This window comes from Ostrea edulis, chromosome 5 (genome assembly GCF_947568905.1).
Source record: "Ostrea edulis chromosome 5, xbOstEdul1.1, whole genome shotgun sequence".
Taxonomy (NCBI): Eukaryota; Metazoa; Mollusca; class Bivalvia; order Ostreida; family Ostreidae; genus Ostrea; species Ostrea edulis.
The window spans coordinates 50,768,844-50,780,886 of NC_079168.1; the positions used below are offsets into that span (position 1 = coordinate 50,768,844).

The 12,043-nt window shown below is 35.2% G+C and overlaps 1 protein-coding gene across 2 annotated transcripts in view; it reads right to left on the reverse strand.

Annotated features, from left to right (window-relative positions):
- Positions 1–1,595: 1,595 nt before the first annotated feature.
- Positions 1,596–12,043, reverse strand: part of LOC130054563 (serine/arginine repetitive matrix protein 2-like) — a 10,907-nt gene continuing 459 nt past the window's right edge. Inside the window, exons 2-6 of one of the 2 annotated variants that reach the window (XM_056164727.1) lie at positions 11,969–11,998; positions 9,038–9,337; positions 4,349–4,696; positions 2,689–3,198; positions 1,596–1,714 (exon numbers count right to left, since the gene is read on the reverse strand). In XM_056164727.1, the coding sequence (XP_056020702.1) occupies positions 1,695–1,714; positions 2,689–3,198; positions 4,349–4,696; positions 9,038–9,337; positions 11,969–11,998 (1,208 nt within the window). In that variant the 3' untranslated portion in view covers positions 1,596–1,694. The remainder of the gene's footprint in view (positions 1,715–2,688; positions 3,199–4,348; positions 4,697–9,037; positions 9,338–11,968; positions 11,999–12,043) is intronic. The other variant, XM_056164728.1, reaches the window with a different exon arrangement.

The window sequence follows — 12,043 nt, forward strand, 5'->3', positions numbered from 1 at the left end:
GGTTAAAACTGAAACATCAAGAAGCTTTCCGAGAACCAAAATGCGTATGTACTGATTTTTTCCAAATTTTTCGACTTCGGATTTTCGACATTTTCTACAGCCAAAACTCATAATTCAAACTACGGACAAAGAGCGTGTGAAAATGGATTAACATCGAGTAAATGTTGCTTTCCTTGTGACAGGCAAGTGCATTATCATTAAAGTTATGGAAATAACTTGTCTATTACGTAAATCCAGGCATATTTGAGTAGAAAACGTCAATCGAAGCGTAAACAGTTACTGGTTCCGGCATTTACACATTTTCCAGAATCAAAACATGAAGAGTGGCTATAGGATATGCCTTTCCACTTCTCTGATGAGAATATTCTTGTCATGTGTGTAGCCCAGGATTAATCACAAATTGAATCCTTAAGGTTCGACGAACAACTTGAAATGAAAGTAGCTGATTTGCTTAAGCAAGTTTTTATAACTTTAAGTAGCTGGTTAGTAGTAGCTATTTGTTCTCACTTTAAGTAGCTGGTTACTAGTAGCTAGCTGTTCTCACTTAAAGTAGCTGGTCACCAGTACTCAGTAGCTAGGTGTTCTCACTTTAAGTAGCTGGTTACTAGCAGCTAGTTTTTCTCACTTTAAGTAGCTGGTTAGTAGTAGCTATTTGTTCTCACTTTAAGTAGCTGGTTACCCGTAGCTAGGTTTTCTCACTTTAAGTAGCTGGTTACCAGTAGCTAGGTGTTCTCACTTTAAGTAGCTGGTTACCAGTAGCTACGTTTTTTCACTTTAAGTAGCTGGTCACCAGTACTCAGTAGCTAGGTGTTCTCACTTTAAGTAGCTGGTTACCAGTAGCTAGCTGTTCTCACTTTAAGTAGTTTTTTAGTAGGAAACTTTTTCGAGTTTCAAATAGCTAGCTACTATTAGCTAAAGTTTCTTTTTTTTTTAAGTAGCCAGTTACTAGTAGATGGTTACTAATGCTTAACTTTACCGACTTTTCTATTACGGAGTATCTAGCACTATAATTGTAAAATGAAAAAGAGGGGTGGGGGTTTCTGTTACGAGCTAGAGTAACAATTGGTTGAATTATAGCTACATCAAACCCGATTTCAAGATAAAGGTACTCGGTTTCGATGCTTTGAATTATTTAATAAATATAACAAAAACCTCGCGTCTCTATCCATTTTCAACTACGTATTGCAGTTTACCTGTATACATAGATGGCCGACCTCGTATCGTTTCGTTGGTGATTTAAATTATTCAATTATATGATAATTTTTTTTTTACTGTTTTAGGCCAATGCAATGCTTCACATGTAACTACCTGAGAAGTACAATATTCATATTCCCCTTCACATGTAGCTACCTGATAAGTACAATATTCATATTACCCTTCGGGCTTGGTGAATATCATGCTTCTCAGTTACATCATATCAACCTAAAGAAACAGGTCAATAACTGTATAGTATTCCTTGCACAAATCCCTTACGAGATGGCGTTTTTATGTGAATTACCACATGCCCCAGTCGATTGATTACCTCATCTACTCCGACATTAAGACAGATTTTCCTTTTAAAAATACCTTTTTATGAAAGAAAACTATAATTCAAATCCGTTTTTGCAATAAGACATTAGTCTTTATTTGACATGATTAGTGGACACCTTCATGGCGGTATGGTGTCTGTCTGTGGTCATCGGTCTCAATAGCACTCACATCCCTTCCCGTGCGTCTGTGGTACGAGACAAAAACGAAATTAATGTCAATCCATTAGAATGAAAATAAAAACTCACTGTGATGACTTATTTGTCACGTGATAGTCGTTATTAAGGGACTCCCAATATCAAACACTAATACATGTATATATCTAATATACTCATACATGTTCAAACATCTAAAGCGTCAGTGACTTTGAACTCGGGTGAGTTAACATGGAGGCAAATTAAAGAATTTTAAGAAGAAAGCTGGTTAAGGGGGTACCTCCGCTCTGTAACCGTGAACCAGGGTAGAATTTCACCCACGGAAAACTAACTTTGGGGTAGGATTTCCGTAAGAGAAATTCTAGAGCCGGTTTTCCGTGTAAGGAGGAATCTACTTTAGAATCAGTGAATGAGGAGGACTTTAATCTATAACCAGTGTCCTGTCTCTACAGCTAATTTGTCTGTAAAACAACTAACATTGCTAGCTTGTCTGTAAAATAACTAACACTGCTAACTTGTGTGTAAAAAAAAAACTAACACTGCTAACTTGTCTGTAAAACAAAAAATACTGCTAACTTGTCTGTAAAACAGCTACTACTGCTAATTTGTCTGTAAAACAGCTACCACTGCTAACGTGTCTTTAAAACAGCTACCACTGCTAACGTGTCTGTAAAACAACTAACACTGCTAACTTGTCTGTAAAACAACAAATACTTCTAACTTGTCTGTAAAACAACAAATACTTCTAACTTGTCTGTAAAACAGCAAATACTTTTAACTTGTCTGTAAAACAACTAACACTGCAAACTTGTCTGTAAAACAACTAACACTGCTAACTTGTCTATAAAACAACTAACACTGTTAACTTGTCTGTAAAACAACAAATACTGCTAACTTGTCTGAAAGTGGCCCCCTTTTTTAAAATCCGAAATTGAATTACATTGCGCAAATGAAAGAAGTAGCTTTTTCATAATGTTAATTCTTAAAAATCAAATGGTGTGCTTACTTTTACAGGAGTACTTCACCCGTATGTACTTGTATCCTTTGCCTCTCTTGGGTTTGTTAGACCACAGAGTGCACCGCCTTTTCCCGTTACATAATGATTTTACTTTCCGTGTGACGTTCTTATGGATCCCACGTATTCTGCTAGAGCGACCACGTCTTCTGCTAGAGCGCCCGCGTCTTCTGCTAAAGCGCCCACGTCTTCTCCTAAAGCGCCCACGTCTTCTGCTAGAGCGCCCGCGTCTTCTGCTAAAGCGCCCACGTCTTCTGCTAAAGCGCCCACGTCTTCTGCTAGAACGCCCACGTCTTGCAGACCTCCAACGTCTTCTATTGCGCCTACGTCTTACACGAAACCTATGTCTTCTGATACCACGTCTTCTTGTATATCTCAATGGTTGAATATACTTAGCAGATCTTACAGCAATGACTCTATGTCTACCACATTTCATCTTTATCACGTTACGTCGTCTTCTCAAAGCTTTTTTGATCACATGGACACGTACACGTTGTATTCCTGTCAAAATATTGATTAGGAATATGTACTCACTTACACTTCTAATTTGTCTGTAAAACAACTAACACTGTTAACTTGTCTGTAAAACAACTAACACTGTTAACTTGTCTGTAAAACAACTAACACTGCTAACTTGTTTGTAAAACAACTAACACTGTTAACTTGTCTGTAAAACAACTAACACTGCTATCTTGTCTGTAAAACAACTAACACTGCTATCTTGTCTGTAAAACAACTAACACTGCTAAATTGTCTGTAAAACAACAAACACTTCTAATTTGTCTGTAAAACAGCTAACACCGCTAACTTGTTTGTAAAACAACTAACACTGTTAACTTGTTTGTAAAACAACTAACACTGTTAACTTGTCTGTAAAACAACTAACACTGCTAACTTGTCTGTAAAACAACTAACACTGTTAACTTGTCTGTAAAACAACTAACACTGCTATCTTGTCTGTAAAACAACTAACACTGCTAAATTGTCTGTAAAACAACAAACACTTCTAATTTGTCTGTAAAACAGCTAACACCGCTAACTTGTTTGTAAAACAACTAACACTGTTAACTTGTTTGTAAAACAACTAACACTGTTAACTTGTCTGTAAAACAACTAACACTGCTAACTTGTCTGTAAAACAACTAACACTGCTAACTTGTCTGTAAAACAATATACACTGCTAACTTGTCTGTAAAACAACTAACACTGTTAACTTGTCTGTAAAACAATATACACTGCTAACTTGTCTGTAAAACAAGTAACACTGCTAACTTGTCTGTAAAACAACTAACATTGCTAACTTGTCTGTAAAACAGCCAACACTGTTACTTGTCTGTAAAACAACAAATACTGCTAACTTGTCTGTAAAACAACTAACACTGCTATATGTAATTTGTCTGTAAAACAACAAATACTGCTAACTTGTCTGTAAAACAACAAATACTGCTAACTTGTCTGTAAAACAACAAATACTGTAAACTTGTCTGTAAAACAAATAACACTGCTAACTTGTATCTAAATTAACTAACACTGCTAACTTGTCTGAAAGCGGCCCCCTTTTTTTAAAATTCTGAAATTGAATTACATTGCGCAAATGAAAGAAGTAGCTTTTTCATGATGTTAATTCTTAAAAATCAAACGGAGTGCTTACTTCTACAGGAGTATTTCACCCGTATGTACTTGTATCCTTTGCCTCTTTTGGGTTTGTTAGACCACAGAGTGCACCGCCTTTTCCCGTTACATAATGATTTTACTTTCCGTGTGACGTTCTTATGGATCCCACGTCTTCTGCTAGAACGCCCACGTCTTGCAGACATCCAACGTCTTCTATTGCGACTACGTCTTACGTGGAACTTACGTCTTCTTGTATATCTCAATGGTTGAACATACTTAGCAGATCTTACAACAATGACCCTATGTCTACCACATTTCATCCTTATCACGTTACGTCGTCTTCTCAAAGTTTTTTTGATCACATGGACACGTACACGTTGTTTTCCTGTCAAAATATTGATTAGGAATATGTAGTCACTTACAATCAATGAAACATGATGGGATTTGCAACGTCTTACATCTAAAACGGACAAAATGAAACCAAATAAAAGAGGTATTATGCGTTTGGAAGCATTTCTCGATTATCTATTTTAGAAGTCCTCCAGAAATAAACTAAAAATTACACAAAAACCTGAAAGCCTGAAGATAGCTCACTACATTTAGACATTTTGTGACACTACATGTACGTCACAAGATGGCGACTCCAATGTTTTGTGAAATTTCTTAGCGACTGTTCGTTTGTGTATATCTACGTTGTTCAGTGGAAAAGATATCAGGTTACTGATTCGTTGATTCCATGTTCAAATCCGCCAGCGTTTATTGAAATAATTTTTGAAAATCGTGTTTTTTCTCTCCAAAATTCGATATTTTTGCCTTTTGATACGCCCGTATAAAAATGCGGGCGTATAAATTAATCTTTCAGTCTTTGTTTAACTGCATTTGTAATCCACTTCACATTGAGGATACTCTGTTAATTCCAAACATTAAAAAAAATCCACAAGAATAAAAAATGTTTTGAATACACTCAATCCATGGGTTCTTGAAAGTCTCATTACTATATTTAGTCAGTAAATAAAATACATGCATACACAATTTTGTTTTCTGGACCTGAGAACAATTTAGCTCAGTATGAAACCATTCTAAAAATAAACATTGACAATAAAAGGAATCGACCTATCTCACCATAAACCATATATAAAGGAGTAAAACTTTTTAAATCTAAAATAAATTTCTTTGTGGTTTACGGTTTATGTATGCGTATACTAGTTTAATCATCCATTTTTAATTAAATTTAATCTATTCTTTGTCGCAAAGATGAAACAGGTTGTCCATGATATTTCAATATTTTAAAGTAATTTTTAAGTATACTAATCATTTAGATAATTTGAAAACAATAATTGTAACTACATTAAACTTTATTCCTGATTCCAACTCTTCATTTTACAGGTCGGAGAATGTGGCACTGCTGTCTGCTATAGCAAAAAGTTCTAAAATATCTCCCAGTCATCAAACAATTCTAATCTTACACGTTTTCTATGGTAGTTACACGGGATGGGGTTGATAAGGTATGTTTTCAAACGTTTACGAAATTGGTATCCTAAACATTCTTTTCTAGTGCTTGATCTAAAATCTGATCTTAAAACAGTTTTACCATCAATTACTAAATGTACTTGTACATGTATTTCTAACATAAATAGCGAGTTTAGATATGTGTGGTTACCTGATAGTTCTTAAACTGAAAATTAAAAATGAAGATTATGGAAACCCTATACATAAGTCCATTTAGTAAGCAGATATACTATATATATATACGAGTAGTATGTACCTTTCGATGGTGGCAAAGCTATGTATGAAATGATATATTTGTTTATGTAAGTGAAAGGTGAAGATAACGAACAGTGATCAATCTCATAACTCCTATAAGCAATACAAAATAGATAGTTGGGCAAACACGGACCCCTGGACACATCAGAGCAAGCATCCCCTGTCGACCGGTCACAGCCGCTGTGAGCCCTATATCCTGATCAAGTGTTTCACTTTATTTTATTCTTCGTGTCTGATAATGATTTATGTTCTTATATCTACATATGTATATAGATAATTTGAGAACACAGGTGTTCAAACTAGAAACTTTATATTTGAGTTGATTCATTGAGAAACATCGAACAGGTGTTTACACATGTAATTACCAGATAGATGCAATTAGATACATGTACATTGAATTTAATAATTGGATTAAAAAGTATACTGTATTAATTTTGCGCTTTGAGACACAGTTAATATACATATATATTCTTGTAAACCCAACAAAATGGACTGATTGTGGCGTGTAACTGACCCAATAATTCATCAACACATGAAACATTGTAAATCAACGTCCATCTGAACTATGAAAGGAGTGCTATTATTGGATCATACAGACGTTTACTGATTGATTAAATATTATTAAAAGTCACTTTCGATAATTTTTCACTCATTCACCATTGCCAGTGAAGGGCTGCAAAATTTAGGCCTATGCTCGGCGCTTAAGACCTCTGAGCAGGGAGAGTTAACGAGCCACACCTACTGTGACACGGTACCTCAGTTTTTTTGCGGTCTCATCCGAAGGACCGTCCCATTTAGTCGCCTATTGTACCAATGACATAGTACTATTTAATAGTAAATTCGAATCCAAGCGATACAATTGCCTGTGGATGAGACGCTAAAAACCGAAGTCGAATTTTGCAGCAGGCGTTGGCACGAGATGGAACCCTCATCGCTACGGCACTGAGCGCTAAGCATATGTCAACATTTGTGGCTCTTCACCTACACCTTGTGACGTCTCAATGTGTGTGAAATGTTTTCGATGGGACGTATAACAAATAAACAATCAATAAACTTTTCTTAATTGTAATTGTCCATTTTATAAGACTATTCAAACTGTTTGAAAATAACGGACAGTTTTACTTAAGAATGGGTAGTTTCTAATTTATGTTGGACAGCGTTCTCAAAGACTGAATACACAGAACAGGTTTAATGGTTTGAGTTAAATAGTTTTAGGTCACTTGTCTCAGACGAATGTCACTGTTCACTCTTCCTTGGAACCTTAGAAGTGGAACTAAATCTTCCAAATAAAAAAATAGATATATTGCTAAACGGTATTTACAAACCATCTATTTTGTGATCTTCTAATGGTAAAACTGGGTACATAGCTATTATGAACAAGGATGCCTCTACGGAAATTGTTAAATTCATGGCCCCTTAGTCATGGATTAGGTCTCAAAGGAAGAGTCGAAATAGTTAAAATTCCAATTTTGTGACTCGCTGTAATGCAGCATTATATTACTTGAAAACAAATGTATGGCTTAATCAAAATGTTAAACTGCCTAAAGAACAAAGAAAAAACCGGCCATGGGATAAAGTGGTGAAATCATGTTGAAAGTTTTTTTTTTAAAAAAACTCGTTACTGATGATCTATAAATGAACTTGGTCGTTTTATTTAAAGGAAAATGTACATTATGAAATTTGGTTCACGTTATTGGAATCGGAGAATAGCATATTTAGGTTCCAGAAGCAGTGCGAGTTAGTAACAAGTTGCCGAATGTATCTTGAAAATTTATAAAACTGAGGAACGAAAGTTTGAGAAAACCGGTTACTAACACATGTTATAGGGCCTGTTTCTCCCATTATACACTTGCCTTTCTTAGTTATTTTTATTGGGGGGGGGGGTATCTATTTATTTTGTAAACGTCTTCCTTCAGCTGATGTCAGCTCTTTTGAAATGTACATCTAAATGCAATAGACACAAATGCTGTCGAAAGGAAATACACAAGGGAAAGTTTGGAGATTAAACAATTAAAACCAATCAGAATCATGGGAAGCGGAAAGGGTAAAAAAGACGTTAATGCAAAACGAACAATTAATTTCAAAAGTATACTGAAATACAAAACAAACCAGCTTAGAATAAAACCAACAGATTCCGTTGCAAAACCAACGACCACCAATGCAAACAAACGGTCATTAACTGAATTAACGCTAGATGGCGCGCGAGTAATCATTATATGTGTACATATTTTGAAACGCAAAATTGCCAATCATGTCGGACTCTCAGAACGCCAACAGATCATAAGCTGCAAAACTTTGACCCTTGATCTAGAAAATTGGTTCATGGCCACTGCACATCCTCCACCCATGGACACTAGATATGGGTGAGGTTTGAGTCTAACTGGGCCAATGGTAGAGAAAATATGCTCCAGTTAAAAGACCTTATACCTAAAGGTTTATCTACAGTGATCTTTGATCTAGGAAATTGGATCAAGATCAGTACACACCCTCTATCCATGGGCAATCTATTGGTAAAGCTTTGGCCAGACTTGATATAGGGAAAGGAATATTGTTCAAGACAAATGAAATCGGACGGACGGTCCGAGGGACGGACAGTTTAATCATTGTAGGGCTCTCGCAGAGCAAGGCCCTTATTATTACTCAAATCCACAAAACGTCTAATCTCAGATCCGGAAGTGATGTCATCATCAAATATTAAGATTCAAATAATCATCTATCATTTTTGAAAACATCAAGAGAATCGACCGAGCCCTGCAAAATGTGTTGTTTGCAAAGTGCGTTAATATGGTCGATATCAACGCACTTTGAAAAAATAGGGTTTTTTTTTCAAAGTGCGTTGACTTGGTCCCAAATCTAATGCACTTTGAAAAAAAATTAAAGTGCGTAATTTTTCAAAGTGCGTTGTAACAGAGCATATATTACGTCATTTTTGTCATTTGGATGTCAACAGTGTCATACTTACGTTTTCTACAAGAATAGGTCACTGCTAAGTATTTGTATGTTCCACGACAAGGATCTCCGAATACCGAGTTACTGGCGTGCAGAGTGCAGAAACGTTTTCCATTGCAGTGCCTTTTGGTGATATGTTTGGAGTGTTTGGCCTTGCACCTTGTAGAAAATCGTCCTTTCAGGTATTTTGAACAGGTGTTTTTACTACGACGACCGTACATTGCATAGTGCACTGTAATCTTTTCACCTCTCCCACACCTCACTCTCTTCCTGTTGTGTTCGCATATTGTGGTCCTGTACAGCTTTACATGTTCTATGTAAAAAAAAAAAAAAAAAAAAAAAAAAAAGAGAGAGAGAGAGAGAGAGAGACTGATCCTTGTAAACAAATCTTTTTGTGTATATACACTTGTTCATTTTGATGAAATCTGTATTGGTCATTTTGAAGTTGGAAAGGTAATAACAAAGCATTACATTCGTATGATTTGTTTTATATTGTCTGATAAAATACGGCTTTCACAAGCCCCACCCCTAGAAACTTACAGACCGTGCAAAACGTGCATACTATTCCTCTATGAGATCTGCAAATGATGGACGTACATGTGTATTTGGAAATTCAAGCAATTATTTTAAGATTCAACAAATGTAGACTTCAATAGTGAAGGTCCGGCAAATTAATTGCAAACTAATATGATTTTAAAACCACCAAGCAGAGCAAACCCCTATGGATTCGTAGCCCTTAATACAATGTCAATACGCTCGTTATTATCATCCCCCCCAACATATAATAATAACAGATACTATTAGACTTGTTTGATTACGTTTCGTTATTCATTAAAGATTTTTTAATCAAAATTGTTTATCGGAACAATTTGGATAATGCAATGACCCGTGTATAACATGCATATTCCATGAAAATCCTAGGAGGGTTTTTATTACACAATAAAGATCGACCACTATGGGTATTTGAAATTAACAGAAGTGTTTGATTTCATGCAGAAGGTGGGAAACTGACCCGTGGCAATAGAAACATTATAAAAGTGGTGTTTATTGATTTTTTTCAAAATTAACTGCAATATGCAAATAGTTTTGTTTATCTTATCGAGACAGCCATATCAAAACATCGTCGCAAACCACGCCTATTGTCTCCGTTCACACTACGTCATATCACAAACCACGCCTATTGTCTCCGTTTACACTACATTATATCCGTGATTATATGATTTAGAAAACCCTTGACTTTCTGAAATGTCTACCAATCGGAGAGGTCACTAATTTTTTTTTTATCTTATTTCATTTTTTTTGGTAGCGAAATAATCCGAGAATCGCCAATTTTGAAAAACTGACGCAATAGTCCATCAAATTAAATTTAATGATACAGAATTTGCAAGCATAGCCTTTGTTGTTAAGGCGGGTTTCATTTGATTTATAGCTAAATACTTGAGAGTATTCTTTATGGTTATTATTTGTAAACAAAGGCAACCATTAAAATATCAAAATAATTCATTGCGACTGTGATTGGTCAATAAATGATTGTGTCATTTCATAAGTATTCATGAAAATCGAGGGTTTCCCTGATCGTTTGAGGCAGATTAGGTACTCATGGACTCAGTTAGTGTGGATAACGACAATGTACCAAAAAGTGTTATGTTCAAAATTGCTTGAAATGTGTACAAAACAATTTTATCTAAAAAAAAAAAAAAAAAAAAGTGAATTTACAGTTAACATTTTATCTATCCATTCATTTTATTTATCTAATATCACAGCGCAGTTGTAATTCTAAATGATATCGGATCGAAATACTAAAACTATGTTCGGCAATTCCCCATATATCAAACACACACACTGGAATAGAACAATTATACATCGATATATCACATCGACCTTAGAGCTGGGTTTGTCATTATTCATTTTAGATGTTAAATTGGGATTGTTCCTTTTTTTTCAAAGGTAACATTCTGGTCCACCGGCTATCACAAAGTCTAATGTACGCGTCACCTCCACACACCCTTGAGAATATGTATCAGTTTTGTTTTAGTTGTTGTCATTGACATTCATTTTAAAAGTGTATGTCTTTATTCAATTTCTGTCTTTCAGAAGAGGATAGGGTTTCTTTTTAAATTATGATTATTTTTGTCGTTAGTGTGTCTCCGAATATACAAATTGTATCTGCATTTTATTGACAATCAGATATATTACGAAACAGACGCAACCAGTTGTTTTTCAGATTGAATTAGAATATTAGAGTATAGAACCAAATGCAAGTCGAATAATCGTCATTCCATGACGATACAATTTTGCTAAAAAAAAAATTTTGAAATTTAAAAAAATGTTTTTTGGTTATTCCGACGTAATATTTTACCTGCCTTCGTGAGTTATAAAACTAATTTGTAAAATGAAGGTTTTTTAATCTATTCTTTTAATTCTAAATTTCTTGATTATCATTATCGCATTGAAATTACTTCAGTTATGTATCACCCCATAAAGAGCCAAATAATGCTAGAAAAAATCGACGCGTACAGGTCAATCTTCCTGCTTTATGTAAACTGTTCACAAAGCATACAAGCCCCGCCTACCATTTCGTGCCAATTGTGCAGCCTGTTCGCAAATCAGGCAGCGTTTTGTGCGCATCGTTCAGCATTCCGTGCAAACCTTTCAGTGTTGCGTGCAAGAATCTTTTCGAACGGCTCTTGCAAGTGGTGTAGTAGCACCCTTCAGGGTCTGTCTACCTTTAGGCATTACTTCCTCGCTGCAAACAACTTTTTCGTAAAACGAAGTCGATTTTTAACGACAAGTTTAAATATTCCCGATCTATCTAGTGTCAGGAATTCCATGTCATTCTCTTTCAAAAGCTTATATTTTAAACAACTTTACCAAAAAAACTCCATTAAGTTCGTATTGCTTTTCAAAAATATTAAATATTTCTTTCTTTTAAGTAAATACTTACTTCTTTTTAGCCCAGATAATCCATCACTATCTGAAAGGATTGAAAGTTAATGAAAGACTGTGTATATATTTTACA